The sequence below is a fragment of the Rhinatrema bivittatum genome, chromosome 1 (assembly GCF_901001135.1).
Source record: "Rhinatrema bivittatum chromosome 1, aRhiBiv1.1, whole genome shotgun sequence".
NCBI classification, from domain to species: Eukaryota; Metazoa; Chordata; class Amphibia; order Gymnophiona; family Rhinatrematidae; genus Rhinatrema; species Rhinatrema bivittatum.
In genome coordinates, this window is record NC_042615.1 from 406,990,009 (window position 1) to 407,010,515 (window position 20,507).

A 20,507-nucleotide genomic window follows, 5' to 3' on the forward strand; every position below is an offset into this window, starting at 1 on the left:
AGCCTTGCCTCTGCCATCCGGACCCTACATGACCCTTCATTGTGGATGTCGATGCCTCGGACATAGGCATAGGGGCTGTGCTAAGCCAGACCAGTGATTCAAAGATCTTGCACCCCTGTTCTTTCTTTTCCCAATGCTTTTCACCAGCAGAGAAGAACTACGGCATTGGGAATAAAGTGCTGACAATAAAGATGGCATTTGAAAAATGGCACCCTTGGCTTGAAGGTGCATAACATCAGATCACTGTTTACACTGATCACAAAAATCTGGAGTACCCTCGTCACGCTCAACGCCTTAATCACAGACAGGCGAGGTGGTCCCTGTTTTTCAACAGATTTGACGTTGTGCTGAAATATCGCCCTGGTGAAAAGAATGTCAGAGCTGATGCATTATCTCGCTCTTTTCTCTCTGAAGACGTACCTGATGAACCCCAGCATATCATCGACCCGAAGAGAATCATTCTGACAGCTACACATCCGGTTCCCCCGGGCAAGACCATTGAACCCTGCAACCTAAGAAAGAAACTGCTAGCCTGGACTCATGATTTGAAACTGGCTGGACATCCTGGTCAACGAAGGGCACTGGCTAAGTTACAAAAGTACTACTGGTGGCCCACCATGAAGGAAGACGCTCTTGTGTACATAGCTTCTTGCTCCAATTGTGCCAGACATAAACCTCTGCCCGGACGTGCTTCGGACCTGCTTCAACCCTTGCCAGTACCAGATGAACCCTGGACCCACATTGCAACAGATTTTGTGGTGGACTTGCCACCTTCTGGAAGTAACAATGTCATCTGGGTTACAGTGGACCGATTTTCGAAGATGGCTCTCTTCATGGCTCTCCCTGGCTTGCCTTCAGCCATGCTCTAACCCCTGAGCTCAGGGGTTAGAACACTGGTCTTGTAAACCAGCGGTCATGAGTTCAAATCTCACTGGGGCCTTGTAATTATTTTTGATACTTCACTTTCAATGCACATCCAGCATAGCTCTCTGCTTCAACGGCAGAGAGAATGAAGAAAAGATGATTTATATCAGCATCAACCAACAAGGAATGAATTACATAGTCTGGGTAAACAAGCATGGGTGTAGCTTGCTTGTTACGGTGGCTACTACCCCGAATCAATTAAGCATGATACTTGACTTGGAATAAGTACCCAGCGCAGCTCACTGATTCAGCAACAGAGGGAATTAAGTAAAGAGGATTTTTATTCAGACAACCAACAATGGCTGAATTGCACAAGCAGGTAAACAAATGGGAGTAGCTTGCTTATTACGGCGGTTACTACCCCAAACCAATTAGCTAGATACTTTACTTAGATGCAGCTCCAGCACTGCTGTCTGAATCGATGGTTGGGGTGGAAGGGAATTGGAACCAAAAAGTTACCAATAAGGGCCCTGACCTCAGTGGTCAGAGTAACAGATTATGAAAACAAATAGGTGTGAAAGCTTTCTGGGCAGACTGGATGGGCCGTTTGGTCTTCTTCTGCTATCACTTCTATGTTTCTATGAACTTGCTAAGCTATTCATCAATCACATCTTTCGCCTGCACGGCATGCCTAAACACATTGTGTCTAACAGAGGAGCTCAATTTACAGCCAAGTTCTGGAAAGCCTTGTGTAAGAAATTCGACATCACACTTGACTTCACCTCTGCGTACCATCCTCAGTCAAATGGCCAAACTGAGAGAATGAATAGAACTCTCAAACAGTTCCTACGCACCTATGTCGGTTCATGACAGAATGACTGGGCTGAGCTGTTGCCCTGGGCTGAATTCGCCATCAGTTCATATCAGCATCATCTACTGGATCTACACCTTTTGAAGTGGTCTATGGACGACAACCCTTACCACCTTTACCACTTCCACTTTCTGTGTCGGCCCCGGCAGCTCAATCTACTGCCAAAGATATCCAGCAGCTATGGAGAAAGACTAAAGAGATGCTTCTAAAAGCAGGACAAAGAGCAAAGAAAGGCTATGACGCTCACCGAAGCAAGGCTCCTGAATTCCAGCCTGGTGATAAAGTCTGGCTATCTACCAAGCATATGAGACTAGAGATGTGAATCGGAACCGGTATCGGTTCAGATTCCGGTTCCGATTCACATCGTGAAATTTTTATCTTGCAGTCCGATCAGGTTTTTTTATCGGCTGAGCCCGAGCCGATAACCAAAAAATACAGCCGACTCTTTAAAATGAATTTGTTAGTATCCCCCAACTCTCCGGACCCCCCCCCCCCCAAAATTTTTAAATACCTGGTGGTCCAGTGGGGGTCCCGGGAGCATTCTCCGGCGCTCGGGCCATCGGCTGCCAGTAAACAAAATGGCGCCGATGACCTTTTGCCCTTAGCATGTGGCAGGGTATCCGTGCCATTGTGTTTTTAGGTTGTGTCCTTTCTTCCCGCCCCCCCCCCCCCATAACGATAAGAAAACCCACTAAATTAATCGTGGGGTTTCCTATCGCTATCGGGGACCCCCCGATATCTGACGATATTGAAAATATCGGATGATATTTTCAATTGTCAGATAATGAGTCACACCCCTATATGAGACTCAAGCTGCTATCTGCTCGATTTGCTCCACGCTTTTTCGGACCCTTTCCTATTCTCCGACGATTGGGCTCACTCATTTATAGTCTGAAACTTCCTCCAGCTATGAAGATTCATAATGTGTTCCATGTTTCACTCATGAAACCGCTTGTTCTTAGCGAGTTTTCCACCAAGACACCTGTACCTACTCCTGTTGATGCAGAAGAAGACATCGAGTACAAGGTTGATGCCATCCTTGATGTAAGAAAGAGATGCAGAGTTTGGGAATACCTCCTGTTATGGGAGGGATACGGACCAGAAGAAAATTCTTGGGAACCTTTGGCTAATATCATGGACAAAGAGATGCTCCGACAATTTCATCGATGACATCCTCAAAAACCAAGACCAGGTAGGGGGTCTGGAAGGGGCCCTTTGAAGGGGGGTACTGTTACTTCCGGTCTCAAACGGCTTTGACCTTTGTGCCTTACCTTTCCTTCTGCTCTCTCCTCAAGCCTTGGGAGGATGGCTGCTGCCACGTCTTCATGCCGCTCTCTCCGGTGTCCCCGGAACGGCTACGGCGAGGGTGTTCGCCATGTTTTTTCTGAGGCCTCCTAGGATGCGCCCACGCACGCCACCCACATCTTTATCCACGTCATGGCGGGAACCTCGGGGGCGTTCCCTTCGAGTGACGTCATGCCATACGGGTATTTAGCCTGCCCTTCGTTTGCTAACAACTCGAGTTAGCAAGGATTGGAATGCCTCTAGTCTAAGCTGCTCTGCCGCTTCCTAGCTGCCGCTGGAAGCTCTCTCTGCCCTTCGGGGTCAATCATCTCTAACCTGGGTACCCGCTCCTCAGGGGCCTTTATGCTTTCTTTCAGGTACCTATCTGGGATACCGGGTACTTGCTCCTCGAGGGCCTGCTCTCCCTGCTTTGGTGCCTACAATCCAACTACTTCTGCCTGCCAGGATTTCCAACTATACAGCGACCTACTCCAGTGAGTAATCTAACATTGTCAGTCTGTCTCACCTATTTATTTATTTATTTATTTCTTTTGTATACCGACATTCGATCGAGATATCACATCGGTTTCCAGAAAACAGGTTGAATAGAGCCGGAACTGCCCTATTTTACATTGTAACAAGAGAACAGTTGATTAAACAATAAATATAAGGAACATTGTAACAGTTCAGCGCTGGGAGTAACAGTTCAGCACTGGGAGTCTACATCCGGGACTTCCTCTACGACTCTGCGCTGCCTTCCATCTTCTCAAGCGTGGGACTGGCCTCCTCTGCTGAGGACCCCTGGATTACTTCTACTGGCTACTCACCGCTGCCACCTCCTGGCAGTACCACCAAGCTGTTTAATAAATACCAATTCTCTGTGTCTGTGTGTATAGAGTCTAGTCTAGCACTGTGGTTCCTCACGGGGCTCCTCCCCATGGGAGTGGCCATTGCTGCAGTACCCAAGAATCCAACCAACACTTCAAAACCATAACAAGTCCAGTCTTCTAAGATAAAAATATCACATATGACATGTATATTACTTACATGCACTACACTACTATGGCACCAATCAGAAAACTCTGCAAAAAAGCCACCTGCAGCCATATGGTATTACAACTTATTGTAATGGGTATTAGGTGTGGATTCAACCTTCAGAAAGCTTTGTGTAAACTGGTTTACAATATTCTAAACCTCCCATATGAAAACATCACTAACTACCAGCACTTAATCAATAATAACCCTACCTATGAAAAGGCAACACTGAAAATATTACATCAGACCCTAAAACACAAATAAATCTGCTATTAAGAAAAAAGAAAGAGCCAAGCTTTTATAGATCCCTGTACAGAAACTACACGCCTTAGTTCCCTTAAGCTGAGTATGTGTGTTGCACTGGAGGTGGACCCTTGGCCTGGCGCAGGATTGGTACGGCCCCCTGAGGGATCCCAGAGGGCGCCTGCTGCCAGGAGGCAGAGCACACGAGTAGACAGAGGCTGACAGGAACTTCACCAATAACGGTCCGGGGGCTCCGCAGCTTGAGCCCTTGGATTCCCAGACCGCCTGGGCTTAGGTGGGCCTCTGGGGGTCTCCTGGAGAGATGACGGAGCGGTGTGCCTGCCAAGAGGAGAGGTGCATGGCTGTTGATGAACAGGCAAGCTAGACCGGAACAGAGATCACCGGAGACCATGGGTACGAAGCAGGAACTGAAGGTCCTCCGGGTAGGATAGGCAGCGCCTAATGGTCTAGCTTGAAGAAGGCTATGGGCAGTGCCGGAGCAGGCAGACCTGGTGGTCACGGGAGAAGCGAAGAGAGTGTCTGAATGGAGCGCAAGGGTCAAAGCCAGGATATCCATCCGAGGAAGGTCAGCCAAAGCAAGGGTCAGTTCCAGGTAGTCAGATCAAGCTTGGTCAGGCAAGCAGAGGTCAGTTCCAGGTAATCAGATCAGACATGGTCAGGCAAAAAAAGGTCAGTACCGGGTATCAGTCCGAGAAGGTACTACCTGGGTAGCGGAACGTGGAAGAAGACTCAGGAACGAAGGAACTCAGGAACAGACGATGGAATACTGGAACAAGCGCAGGAACAAGGAACGCAGGAACACTGGAACAAGAACAGGAACGCGGATGGCAAACTAGCACACTAGGAGTGTGTCGACCCGGTTGCCAAGGCGAGGAACTGAGGGACTGTGTCTACGTGATATCATTGTGAGGCATCCGGGCCGAGGTTCCCGCCCTGGGCCCTTTAAATGAGGGAGCATCGACCACGCGTACACCTAGGGGTGGGGCCGAGGACGCGGAGCCCCTGCAGGAGCTTCGTTGTAAGGCCTGTGAAGCAGAGGCATTCGGGAGAGGTGTTGGGGACACCGAGAGCTGGCTGCAGCAGCCAGGGAGGACGGAACGGAGCCCGAGGTAAGCAGGCCCATTTGCGGCACCAGCGTGGTCGGGACGTACAACAATATAAGTGATTGCTCATACATTTTAGAGCACAGCTCACAGGTTTACATGATCACTCACATATATTTTTCTTTGTTATATACACAGAAAAGGAACATAAGGCTGGTGCTCAAAAATTGTTGGTTTAAACAATTGTTGCTCACATGAAAAAAAATTGGTACACACCTAGTCACTCCTTGAAGCATTGCTTCATGCTAGCAGAATACCTCACCTCAGTCACATATGTAGAACCAGACAGACCCTCACCAAATACAAAATGAAGAGATGATAAAGTATAAATAGCAACATGCAGACAAAAACTGAATTTGAAACTGCAACAAGCCAGATTCTGTTTGGAATGGAAAAACAAATACCATTCCTCACTAAACATCAAACAATAACATCAAGAAATATAAAGCATCAATTGTAATAGTAAAACCAAACTCATAAAAAGAATAAATATTTCAAAACAGCTGATGAAAAGGACATCCAGTGATTACAAACATATAACATTTTTTTTTATTTCCCAAATATCAATAAAATATTTCAAACTAGCAGACACATCAAACAACATCCAATAGCTAAAAATTAAAGCTAAAATAAATCCCCTCCTCTCCGTACTTGGGAACTTTAGATTCCAGTCATCCTGAGATTGTCATGGATAATATCCTGAGATTGTCATGGATAATATCCTGAGATAATATCCTGAGATTGTCATGGATAATATCCTGAGATTGTCATGGGAGATATGCACACACTTTCTTCTCTGTCTGTTTTAGGGATGTGAATCGTTTTTTGACGATTTAAAAAAATCGTCAGATAATTTTTAAATCGTCAAAAATCGTTAGAGTCGCGAATCAATAGAAATTCCCCCGATTTATCGTGAAAAATCGTAAATCGGGGGAGGGCGGGAAAACCGGCACACCAAAACAACCCCTAAACCCACCCCGACCCTTTAAAACAAATCCCCCACCCTCCCGAACCCCCCCAAAATGTTTTAAATTACCTGGTGGTCCAGTGGGGGGGTCCCGGCGCGATCTCCCGCTCTCGGGCCATCGGCGCCATTTTGGCTGCCACTAATATAAATGGCGCCGATGGCCCGATAAAAAAAACCCCACCCGACCCTTTAAAATTACCCCCTTAGCCTCCCCCACTCTCCCGACCCCCCCCCCAAAACCTTTTACACATACCTGGTGGTCCAGGGGGGCCACGGGCAGCGATCTCTCGTTCCCAGGCCATCAGCTGCACTATAAAAAATGGCACCGATGGCCCTTTGCCCTTACCATGTGACAGGGCAAAGGTAGCGCCGGCGCCATTTTGAATATTGGCAATACGGCCCCAGTGCAGGAGATCGCTCCCGGACCCCCGCTGGACCCCCAGGGACTTTTGGCCAGCTTGGGGGGGCTTCCTGCTTAGCCACATATGCCCTTATATGGCTAAAACATTGCATAAGTTGTGGGTGGAGTGACTTAGCTGCATAACGTATGCAGCTAAGGAGTAATATTCAGTCTTGGCCGCATAAGTTAACAGGCCATGTAAAACTGTATACGGCTAAGTACAAATATATATGCATACATTCAGCAACATAATGTAAACCGATATGATGTCCATACGAACTTCGGTATATAAAAGTGTTAAATAAATAAATAAAATAGCCGTGCTGCTGAATAAACCATGTAATTTAACTGGATAAGTTATATCCAGCCAAGTTACTTAAACTGCCATCTTTCAATATTGGGCCCCTAATGATTTAACAAGTCACATACATTTGTTCTAACATTTCCCAAATACCAATAAAATATTTTAAAACAGCAGACACATGAATACCTCATAATTTAAAATAATAAATAATAAAAAAATTAACACATCTCCTGCTCTCCATACCATTAAATAAATAAATACCTCGCATCTTGAGATTGTTGTGGATTTGGGTGAAGGGTTCACACAATCTTTATCCTCTCTCTTTCTTCATCAGGCACATAGATACTCTCTCTCATACACATTCAGGCTCTCTCTGTTTCTCATACATACATACCAGGCTCACACACGCAGGCACTATCTTTCATACATACACGCAGGCTCTCTCTCTCTCATTATCATCAGAAGGCTCTCATGCACACATGCAGGCACACTCTCTCTCTCTCATCCACATGCAGCTCTTATACACATGCAGATGCTCTCTCTTATATACATGCAGGCACTCTCATGCATAAATGTAGGCTCTCTTTCATACACACGTGCAGTCTCTCACTCTCATGCACATGTGCAGGATCTCACTCCCTCATGCACACATGTAGGCATTCTCTCTCTCTCATACATAGATGCAGGGGCCCTCTCTCATTCACACATGCAAACTCTCTTATATAAACACACACATAAACACATACACACACCTCTTTCAGGCATCCTCTTTTCTTCTGTGCCTTGGCTGCACCCGTGATCACCTTATTTAGTGCAGGAGGAGAGGTAGGAGGCAGTGGCCCTGCTACCGCCAGATGCATCTTTCTGCTGACTCCAGGCCATAGGCCTTTCATCTGGACGTGGCAGATTGGGCTCCATTGTGGCCCTGCTGAGACATACCTCAGTCCGCATTGGGTTGGGCTCCGTTACGGCCCTGCTGAGACTTTCCTTGGGCCACGACAGGTTGGGCTCCGTTGTGGTCCTGCTGAGACCTCCCTCGGGCTACAACAGGTTGGATTCTGTCACAGCCCCACCAAAAGCCTTGTTTTGCGGTTTCATCTCAGCAGTTGCTGAGATGAAGACCATGTGATCAGTGTGACTGGCCCACTGGGGGATGCCAGATCAACTGATAGGCCAATCTGTCCCTGTTAACATGTATACTAAAATTTTAGCAATCCATACCAATTTTTTTAAATGTTAATTTTAGTGAGTTGGCCTCAGCAATGTGTACAAATGACTGAGCAAATCAAAATATCTTAAAAATAACGTATTAAGTCATTATGATATGAACTAAATGTCTGGGCTGTTTCCTAGATTCTCAAAAAAGGTTACAATGCTTTTATTTTATAGCATGAGCAATAATTATTAAATAAATCTACCTGTAAGAAATCCTTGAGGGAAAAAGAATCCAGATATCCAGAATGACTTAGGCTGGCCACGTCTTATCCATGTCTAGAAAAAAATAATTAACATATAGTATAATTTATTTTACATTTTTATTGTCCTAGCCAGTACATATCTCTATGGAAATTAACAATTAATAAACATAAATCATTAGTAAAACTCTAAATTTCAGTACAACAGGAATGTAACCATATTGTTTTGCTCTGGTAGCATATAACTTACAAGACTCGAAAGTTGACTGGCTTATTAAAGCCTCCAGAACTCTCTAATACTACTAAGTAAAAAATTATGGGTGGTGGTGTTGGCATACATCTTATCTATTTTCAGAGCAATTGGTAGTCCACCCACTTAGCTGTGATTTTATTGGTAAAATACTACAATAGTTTGTCATTGCCTTCTGCAGCCCACGTTATTCCATGAGTGTGTTCTTACCCAGCTACTAACCTGTTCTAATTCTGTTTAGCTTCCAAATGCTAACAAGCTCACACATGATTACCTATTATATACTTTAAACAGTTACTTTCCTACTTTCTGTCGTCCTTATCTTCTGTATTTATTGTAGGGACATCTCTCACACATAAATTCTTAGAACCATTCTCTCTGAGTTAGCAAACATGGATTCAGAAGCAAAGGACTATGGGACATTTGACAATGCATATGAAATACTTGGTAACATTCACTAACAAAGAATATGCTGCATAGTTTGTTATTCGCATCTTTAAGTCTTCTATAAATAACCCAGCCTATCAGAGACTGTATCATTATCTATAACCTGTTATTTACCAACTATGTGTTAAGTGCTCATCTGACCACCAGCTGAATTGTGCCTTCCAAACATGGGTGCAGCCATGGGCAGTGGCAGTTCAAAAATGAGGCAGGGTGAGGTGGCCGCCTCAGGCAGCAAGATTTTGAAGCAGCAAAATTGCCCCTTGAAACTTTCCTGCCACATCCTTACATTCAGGCCAACACTAGTGCATGCTGGAAAACCCAGTGGTGCAGAGTAGTAACGTACTGGTGGGGTTTCCACTCTCTGCCAGCAAAAAGAAGGTCCCACAGTGGCGCAGAACCATGATGTGCTGTTGGGGGTTTCTATTCCCATGCCAGCAAAAGGAAAGTCCCTGCGGTGCAGAACTGTGATGTGCAGGTGGGGGTTCCTACAACCCAACATCAAAAGGAAGGTCCCAGTGGCGTAGAACTGTGACATGCTGGCGGGGTTTCCATTCCCTTCTGGCAAAAGGGTGATCCAGTCACTGAAGAAGAGGCCTTGTGATGCCTTGGTGTTTCCTCAGCAGCTGGCAGCAGAAAAGGGCCTGCAGTGCCGTCAACGTTTCCCCACAGCCAGCGGCAGAAGAAGCCTTGCTGTTCAGCCACAGAAAAGGTCCAAACTATGGGTGGGTGAAAGAGATTGGCCCTTTGAGAGTGAGTGCCTGTGTGTGAGAGAGAATTTGTATGTGTTTAGAGTGTGTGTGTGTATGTGTATGAGATGGTATGTGCATGGAGGTGTGGGGGTCTAAGTGTGTGAGTATGTGTGTGTGTGTGTGTGTATGTATGTGAGAGGGTGGGTGGGGCGTGTGTGTATATGAGATGATGGGTTTGTGTGTATGTGTATGTATGAGAAGGTATATGTGTGTGTGTGTGTATTCTTATGAGAGAGTGGATGGGTATGTGTAAATGAGAGGGTGGGTGGATATGTGTGTAGGAGAGTGAAGTTGGGTGTGTATATGATAGCAAGGGTGTGCAGGTGTATGTTTCATGAAAAAAGTTCACTACATTAGGAAATTCAATGTATCTATGCGGAATTATCTTATTCTTTCAGGCTTAGGACTACTGCATACACTGTAAGGAAGGATGTGTTGTGGAGCGCTAGGAGAGCGATCCCACTCCTGGGTGGTGTGTGTCCTTGGGCCACGGCTCGACCCCAGAGGGCTCTGAAGAGGTGCCGCGGGAGGCGTGGCATGCCCGAGCATGGGCTGGACGGGAGCAGGGCTGGAGTGACATGGAAGACAGGCCCTCCTCCGGACCTGCACGCTTCGGAAGACCCAACAACGCAATGTTGGTCTTGTGAACAGTCCTCCGACCGTTCCTAGCCCTTTCGGACCTGCCGCAGGGTACGGCACGAAGCGGCAGGCCGGATGGAGGCCAGGGCAGCGAAGACTGGAACATGGATTCAGACGAGACTCAGGAATGACGTAGACTCAGGCTTAGACGTGGACTCAGGACGAGGTGCAGGATCCATAGACATGGACTCAGGCATAGATGCAGGTTCCTTAGACGTGGACTCAGGCATAGACGTGGACTTCAGGAACGAGGTGCAGTATGCATAGACATGGACGCAGGCAAGACGTGGACTCAGGAACGAGGTGCAGGATGCATAGACGTGGACTCAGGCAAGACGTGGACTCAGGAACGAGGTCTGAAGGTAGACATGGGCACTGACCCTCAGGGCGCCCTACTCAGGCCACCCGCGGGACTGAGTCGCGGACCACCCTGTCCCATGCGCGCCCTACTCAGCCCTGGAAGGCTGGTCGCGGACCACGCAGAGAGCGGGAGAGCACAGGAAAGAGGAAGCAGGTTCGCTGCTCTCCTGGCAGCACAAGGCAAGAATACGCTGCTCTCCTGGCAGCACAAGGCAGGAATACGCTGCTCTCCTGGCAGCACAAGGCAGGTTAGGCATCAGGATCAGGAACAAGGATATCTGGAACAGCAGGAACATCAGGACTGGCACACAGATACTGGAATAGGAGACACACCTCTGGGCTGGAACATGGACATCAGGAACATCAGGACTGGATCAAGAGACAGACCTTGGGACTGGAACGGCAGGCAGACATCAGGACTGGAACACTGAAGACATCAGGACTGGAACAACTTGACAAGAAGCTTCAACAGGAAACATGGAACACAGGACCTTGCAGAAGGCTGGAATACAAGGCAGCTCCTGGAACGAGGATCTCAGGAGTGACCAACTCCTTGCGAAGGCAAAGACACACTGAAAGCTGAGCCCTTTAGTAGGGCTGAGGTGGACAACGCCCAGGGAGGGGTCAGCAGGGGGCCACACCTGGCTGGCCCTTTAAGAGGAGCAGAGAGGCGCGCGCTCGCGCCCTAGGAGGCTAGAGAGAAGAGCTGGCAGCTGGTGGCGTCCTCAGCCACGTGGAGGGCCCAAGGAAGCCATGGAGCAGCCCTGGACTGGAGCTGGATGAAGGCAGGTCAGTGGAGCAGCTCCCAGCCGCATGGACAGAAACAGAGAAGGTAAGGCTGGCTGCAGGCACCGGTAGAGAGAAGTGCTGGCTACAGAGGAAGCGGGGGAAGGGCTGACTGCAGGAACGGCTCCATGCCGTGAAGACAGCCCCAGGAGCAGAGGTAAGATTGCAGGCACTGGCAGGGACGGCTTCCCAGCCAGGCAAGGACCCGGGCTGAAGCAGGCACTGAGAGAGACGGTCTCGCTGCTGGCTGGAGGTCCCGGGATCGCAGCAGCACGTCGGGGGAAGGCAGGAACAGCAGCAGAGAAGCAGACCGCATGGCAAGAGCTGCGGGGACAGCCCCAGCTGATTCAGGGAGAAAGAGAAGCAGCAGCTTGGCTGGCTGTCTGTGAGAAGGTAAGAACCTGCCCAAGCTTCTTGTGGGCAGGAGCGTAACAGGATGTTCACTGTGGGGCGGATTTTCAGAGCCCTGCTCGCGTAAATCCGCCCAAAACCGGGCGGATTTACGCGAGCAGGGCCCTGCGCGCCGGGAAGCCTATTTTACATAGGCCTCCCGGCGCGCGCAGAGCCCCGGGACTCGCGTAAGTCCCGGGGTTCTCGGAGGGGGGCGTGTCGGGGGCGGGCCCGGTCGTCGCGGCGTTTCGGGGGCGTGTCGGCAGCGTTTTGGGGGCGGGTACGGGGGCGTGGCTACGACCCGGGGGCGTGGCCACGCCCTCCGTACCCGCCCCCAGGTCGCGGCCCTGCTGGCGCGCGGGGATTTACGCCTCCCTCTGGGAGGCGTAAATCCCCCGACAAAGGTAAGGGGGGGGTTTAGACAGGGCCGGGTGGGTGGGTTAGGTAGGGGAAGGGAGGGGAAGGTGAGGGGAGGGCAAAGGAAAGTTCCCTCCGAGGCCGCTCCGATTTCGGAGCGGCCTTGGAGGGAACGGGGTAGGCTGCGCGGCTCGGCGCGTGCCGGCTGTACAAAATTCATAGCCTTGCGCGCGCCGATCCAGGATTTTAGTGGATACGCGCGGCTCCGCGCGTATCTACTAAAATCCAGCGTACTTTTGTTTGCGCCTGGAGCGCAAACAAAAGTAGGCTATTCGCGCGCCTTTTAAAATCCGCCCCTGTATCAAGAAATTATAAGACTTTTCTGAAATATATGCAAAGGCTAATTACCATGGAGGGGACAAGGGGTGGAAAGTGCCCTTCCTGTAAACTGGCTTGCCCCTTTCCCCTTTGCCACCCCAATTGAAAAAGCAGAATTGCTTACCTGTAACAGGTGTTCTCCCAGGAAAGCAGGATGTAGTCCTCACATATGGGTGACGACATCAGACAGAGCCCTGTCACAGAATACTTTTGTCAAAGTTTCTAGAACTTTGACTGTCTCACTGAGCATGCCCAGCATGCCATAATCCCTGTGGCCACAGGGGATTACTTTCAGTCTCGTTTGTAGCAACAGGTGTGAGCAAAAAAATAAAACAATACAATGGTTTTGGACCCAACTCCGTGGGGTGGCGGGTGGGATTCGTGAGTACTGTCCTGCTGTCCTGGGAGAACACCTGTTACAGGAAAGCAACCCTGCTTTCTCCCAAGACAAGCAGGATGGTAGTCCTCACATATGGGTGGTTAGCAAGCTACAGGCTGACTCATATTTATTTGAGCCAAAAGCATGCAACTTGTGCAACAGGCACAACAACTGGTGCACTGTTGGCAAAAATGAGGCAGCCTGAAAATCACAGCAGGTGGATGTGGAAGGAGTTGGGATTATACTGGAAATAAGTTCTTTAAGATGGATTGGCCAAAGGCAGAGTCTTGACATCCTTCCTTGTCCAGGCAGTAATGAGCTGTGAATGTGTGGAGAGAGCTCCATGTTGCAGCTTTACAGATCTTAGCAATCGGTACTGAATGATAGTGTGCTACTGACGTTGCATGGCTCTTACTGAGTGCGCTTTCACTCGTCCCTGAAGGGGAAGGCCTGCTTTCTCATAGAAAAATTCGATACAGTCTGCTAGCCAATTGGAGAGAGTTTGTTTGCCCACTGCAACTCCTGGTTTGTTTTTATCGAAAGAAACAAAGAGTTGGGTGGATTTTCTATGGTCTGCAGTGCGGTCTAGGTAAAATGCTAGTGCACGTTTACAGTCCAAGGTGTGTAAAACTCTCACCCTGGTGAGAGTGAGGCCTTGGGAAAAAGGTGGGCAAGCCTATAGATTGATTTAGGTGAAAGTCGGTTACCACCTTGCGAAGGAATTTAGGGTGAGTACTCAGAATCACTAGGTCATGGAGGAGCCTTGTATAGGGTGAGTATGTGACAAGGGCTTGTAACTCACTGACCCTTCGAGCAGATGTAACGGCTACTAGGAAAAGAACTTCCATGTAAGAAATTTGACATCACAGGAGTGCAAAGGCTCAAATGGGGAGCACATGAGCCTGGTAAGCACTACGTTTAGGTCCCATTCGGTAACTGGTGGCCGTAGAGGGGGCTTAAGTTGTAGTAGCCCTCTCATAAACTGACTCACAAGGGGTTGCGCTATTATCAGGGTATCTCCTACTCCCTTGTGGTATGCTGAGATGGCACTGAGGTGTACCCGTACCAAGGAAGCCTGGAGACCGGAGTCTGAAAGGTGCCAGAGATAGTCTAATAGAGATGGAGTGGGGCAGGAAAAAGAGTCGATACCTTATTGCGTGCACCACATGGTAAATCTATTCCACTTAGAAAGGTAAGATTTCCGTGTGGAAGGCTTTCGTGAAGCTACAAGCACTTGAGAAACCTTTTTCGAAAGATTGAGCGGTTGTAGGATCAGGCTTTCAACATCCAGGCTGTGAGGGATAGGGTTTGAAGGTTTGGGTGGCGTAACATGCCTTGGTTCTGAGTTATGAGAATGGGCGCTGTGCCCAGGTGAATTGGTTCTCGGATAGAGAGGTCGAGAAGCATGGGAAACCATACTTGTTGAGGCCAGTATGGGGTTATGAGAATCATTGATCCCTTGTCCTGTTGTAGCTTCACGAGAGTCTTGGCTATTAGTGGAAGATTTTGCTCGCTACACAGGGATCCAGAGACCACTCGTGGGGATGGATACATCGACTGAGGCAATCTGCTACTACGTTCTATATGCCTGCCAGATACGTGGCCCGGAGATGCATGGAGTGTGCAAGGGCCCAGGCCCAGATCTGCACAGCTTCTTGGCAGAGCAGATAAGAGCCTGTGCCTCCCTGTTTGTTCAAATACCACATTGCAACTGTGTAGTCTGTCTGTATGAGAACAATCTTGGGTGAAAGGCAGTCCTTGAACGCATATACAGCATAACGTATGGCTCGAAGCTCCAGGAAGTTGATTTGAAACTTTGCTTTGAATTGTGTCCAAGAACCTTGAGTTTGAAGGTTGTTCACATGAGCTCCCCAACCCAAGTTGGATGCATCCGTGGTTAAGATCACTTGAGGAACTGGTTACTGGAAGTGTAGACCTGTCAGCAAGTTGGCTCTGTTTGTCCACCAGTTATAAAGACAGTTATAAAGTTATAGAGACAGAGATAGAATCACTGTTGGATCACTGGATTGTCATAAACTCAGTTTTTGAGATGTTTAAAGTCAATTTATTATAGTGAAGCCATTGTTTAATGGCAAAAAAATTCAAATTAAGTTAACTGTCTCTAATTATATAGACTGCACTTCATCATGGTCTGCTTGGAGGACTATTGGTGCAATGAGGGATTCTGCCTGTTTTGGCCCTGAAGAACAACAAAATGTAGGTTTGGCTGCAGAATGAATCAAGGAGATCATTGTGCTGCAAGGGCCAGATGTAGCATGTGTGTACCATGTGGATTCTGTTAACCCAGAATATTGCCAGCTGAGGCACTTACTGAGAAACATTTTAGGGATTCACCCATGTCCTGCAAATGGTAAGACCGGTTCACATAACAGAGCCCAGGAATTCTCAACCAGTGAATGTGCCGAAGAGACACCTTCTAGAGGGAAAGGAAAAGCACTTTAAGTCAGATATCAAGTATTTCAAGCCATCTGAACCCTTCAGAGCCAGATTGACCTAGGAATCTGATGAGGCTTAAAAAATAATAGAAATTATAACTTTCATACTGGCCCACAGGTGCACATGTACACACATATGCCGGCTTACATCGAGATGTGGCCATTTTATAACACATGACATATATTTTATTTTTATTTTATTTATTTAGCTATTTTCTATACCGGCTTTCACGACCAGGGGTCACATCAAACCGGTTTACATTGAACAGTTTGTGCATTAAAACATAGAACTGGAACAACTAACTGGTGCAGAAAATACAGTTACAATGAACAAGGAATTATACAACTGGGAGAGTGGGAAGAAGAAGAAGAAGAGAGTATAACAATTAATAGAAATGCATTTACAATGGATCTTTACAAAATATGTAACTTAAAGACCCAGACTGAGAGCAGTCCTGGTCTGGAGTAGGTGGTGGATGATTAAGACTTTATAGTGGAGTTATGAGATGATGCGAACTCTGAAAAAGTAATTAAGGGATAATATTAACATGGGTTAATCTAAGATCGGAAAGGCTTCTCTGAAAAGCCAGGTTTTTAGTCTTTTTCTAAAAGTTAGTAAGCATGTTTCCTGGCGCAGCTCTACTGGGATAGATGCATTTACATATATCTACTGGGATAGATTTACATATATCTATCACATATATCTATCACATATATCTATCACATATATCTATCACATATCTATCTATCACACATATCACATATATCTATCACATATATCTATCACATATATCTATCACATTTACATATATCTACTGGGATAGATGCATTTACATATATCTACTGGGATATATGCATTTACAGCCCCTTTCCGACCGGACCCACACCGATCCGAGGTCCACGAGCCCCGACAGACTGGCGATCGCGGCCTACCTGCCTTCCTGCGCTCGCTGAAGCCGCCGCCCATGACCGCCGACGTCACCAGGAGCGATGAGGTATCCAGATAAAAGGCCCTGTGGTGTACTGTAGGCGCCGCGAGCAGAAGAAGCGCGACTAAGGGGCCTGCCCCTTTGTGCGCCCCTTCGTGCTCCCCCTTCATTGACCCCTCTACAGTCCCGACCACCCCTTCTTCCCTTCCTTCCCTCCCGCCCTTGTCCTTCCAGCCCTCCATCCCAATCCTATCCTACCCTTAAAGCTGTAATTAAACTATTGCCACGCTGCACATTCCGATAGTTATTCTCCCGGAAATGCTGCATCTTCAGTGCACTTCCTTGCTATTTCAACATAGCTACTGCTACCCACACTGTTCAATAGCTATCCACACTGTCTAATTGCACAGTATCCTGTATTGCTTGATATATTTACTCCTACTGCTGTACACCTACCGGCATTGCAATTTTGCAGACCCCCTTTCCCTCTCCTCTACAAATCCCCTCCTCATCGTAAGTCCCTCATCCCCATCCTCATCTCCCCCCCTGACGCAACTCCTAGGTCTCACCACCCTCTCCATAGTCTTATTCAATGCACAATCCCTCTCCAAAAAAACCCCTATCATTAATGACCTCCTAATTGACTGTAAGCCCGATATCTGTGCCGTCACAGAAACATGGCTTAAAGACTCTGACATTGTTCTCCTCAACCAGCTTCCTACACCTATTTATGAGATCCTCTCCATCCCAAGACCTAAGAAAAGAGGCAGAGGCCTCCTTTTGGCAGCTAAAATGTATTTAAAACTCAAACCTGTACATGTCAACACCCCCACCAAACTTGAAATTGGTTTGTTCAAATCTCCAGAATTACAAATATGCCTAGTCTACAAACCCCCCACCCCCCCGCCCTCCTCGAATGCAACCCATCCCCACTCATTGAATTAATCTCGGACAATATCAATATTGAAATCCCTGCCATCATACTGGGAGATTTTAATCTTCATGTAGACTCCTTCCCACTCACTTCATACTGTGAAACCTTTCTCAACTCCCTCCACGCTATTGGATTTAAATAAATCATTCCATCCCCGACACATAAAGCTGGGCACACCCTAGACCTTATCTTTATCAATTCCTGTATCCACTCTCCCAACACTCCACCTTGCACCCCTGTTCCTTGGTCGGACCATTTCCTCATCGAAACATTCCTCTCTATAAAGGCCACGACCAGCAGTAACCCTGCCCATAGTACCACCATAATGTCCAGAAAATCCTGCTCCAGTGAAGACCTAATCTCATCCTTATCTACCTCCCTACCCAAACTTGACTGTTCCAATCCCGAAGCTGCCCTAGCCTTGTGGAATGATCTTACCTTGCACACTGCTAACAAACTTTGTCCAATCACTAGACGTGTTTTGTACCCATCCTCAAAAAATCAGAAACCCTGGTATACCCCTAAGTTAAAACTAATGAAAAACAAACTCAGACAGAAAGAGAGAACATGGCGTAAGGACCCATCACCTCAACAGACTTCTAGTTACAAATCCGCCCTTCATTGCTACAGACTCTCCACCCTCAAGTCCAAACGTGACTTTTATGCCACAAAAATACACGAATACATGTACAACCCCAAAGCCCTTTTCTCCTATGTCGCTGACCTCACCAAATCCTCTCCGCCCACTACCCCTGACTCTGAAGCCTCCACCAAATGCGAAGAATTAGCACTCTATTTCCATAGAAAAATAGTGAATATCCTCCTTAGATTCCCTAACACCCCGTTTTCCACCCCCCCTGGCACTGGACCTACCACCGCCACCCTCGACTCCCTTGACCTCACCTCCTCTAAGGAAATTGAATCAATTCTCAAAAAGATTAAACCTGCCACCCACCCTACAGACACCATCCCCACCAAAGCACTCCTATCTGTCCCCGATTCCTTTGCCAAATCCCTAGCTGAAATCATTAATTGCTCACTCTCCTCCGGCACAGTCCCAGACACACTCAAGCAAACAGTGGTCAAACCCCTACTCAAAAAACCGTCGTTAGACCCTAACGATCCATCCAATTTTCGTCCCATCTCAAACCTCCCTTTTAGCTCCAAAATTATGGAAAAAGTGGTCAATGCACAACTTATGGATTACCTTGAAAACAACAACATTCTTCACCCTGCACAATTTGGCTTTCGTAAGCACTTCAATACTGAAACCCTTCTTCTCGTCCTCTCTGACCATCTCATCAGAGGAATGGACCAAGGCCACTGTTACCTCCTTGCCCTCCTTGATATCTCCTCTGTTTTCGACACTATAAGCCACAACCTCCTTCTCTCCCGTCTCGCTAACATTGGCATCTCTGGCTTAGCCCTCCTGTGGTTCAAATCATACCTGTCCAATAGAAAATTTTCTGTTAAAATAGGTAATGCTGAATCCACTCCCTACTCCCTCTCACAAGGGGTCCCACAAGGCTCCTCCCTCTCCTCAACCCTATTCAACATCTACCTTACACCCATCTGCCAGCTCCTCTCAGACCTTGGATTAAAGTTCTACCTTTACGCCGATGATGTCCAAATCATCATACCTGTCTATGACTCTATCTCGGATTCCCTTAAGTTCTGGGAAACATGCCTTTCTTCAATTAACACCTTACTCTCAAACCTTCACCTTGCCCTAAACACCGCTAAAAAGGAACTGCTCTTCATTTCCCAACATAAATTCCCAAACTCCCACTGGCAAATGACCCAGCATTCAGTTCCATCTCTGCTCAACCATTTGTAAGAGACCTTGGGGTTGTCATAGACCAACAACTGAATCTGAAGAAATACATTAATACAATCCTCAAAGAAGGCTTCTTCAAGCTCAATGTTCTAAAAAAATTAAAACCTTTACTCCATACCCATGACCTCCGCACGGTAATCCAAGCCACCCTATCCTCTAAAATGGACTACTGTAACTCCCTTCTTCTAGGGCTCCTCTACTTCACCATAAAACCTCTTCAAATGCTTCAGAATGATATATTTACTCCTACTGCTGTACACCTACCGGCATTGCAATTTGTATTTTCTTCTGTACTGCAAATAATTGTAATGGCAGCCTATCCCATCCTCCGCATTCACTACCCTAACCTGCAGACCCCCTTTCCCTCTCCCTCTCCTCTACAAATCCTCTCCTCATTGTAAGTCCCTCATCCCCATCCTCATCTCCCCTCTGACGCAACTCCTAGGACTCACCACACTCTCCATAGTCTTATTCAATGTACAATCCCTCTCCAAAAACCCCCCTATCCTTAATAACCTCCTAATTGACTGTAAGCTCGATATCTGTGCCGTCACAGAAACATGGCTTAAAGACTCTGACATCACAAATGCCCGTAAATCGGACCACGTCACCCCTATCCTTAAAGACCTCCATTGGCTCCCCATCCCCTCATGTATTCTATACAAAACCCTCACCATCATCCATAAATCCTTACACAATCACAATTCCAACTGGATCTATGATCCAGTCTGCCCTACACGCTCCAACCACTCTACCAGAGCAAATAACAAAGGAACCCCCCATGTGCCTTCCCTCAAAAAGGCACACATTTCCTCTACGAGAGATCGTGCCATCTCCATTGCTGGTCTCACACAATGGAACCTACTACCTACAAATCTCCGACTCGAACCTTGTACCACCAAATTCAGAAAGAAGTTAAAGACTTGGCTCTTTAAGCAGGCCTACCCAGATTAATTCCCTATCACTTCTACCCTGAAGCCGTATCTTCCTTGACCTGAACCTTTGTATACAGTATTTGATATTGTTATCCTTTTATTTAAATTTTGATAGTTCTTATATCTCTCTTGTTACTTATATATTATCTGACTTTGTGTGCTATCTTTCGGCCT

General features: G+C 47.3%; 1 protein-coding gene across 1 annotated transcript in view; it reads right to left on the bottom strand.

The window, feature by feature from the left end:
- The window catches only part of DNAH6 (dynein axonemal heavy chain 6), a 3,261,518-nt gene that overhangs the window by 219,387 nt on the left and 3,021,624 nt on the right, over window positions 1-20,507 (bottom strand). The window contains 1 exon segment of the mRNA XM_029602297.1: window positions 8,511-8,583. Within this exon segment, the coding sequence (XP_029458157.1) occupies window positions 8,511-8,583 (73 nt within the window).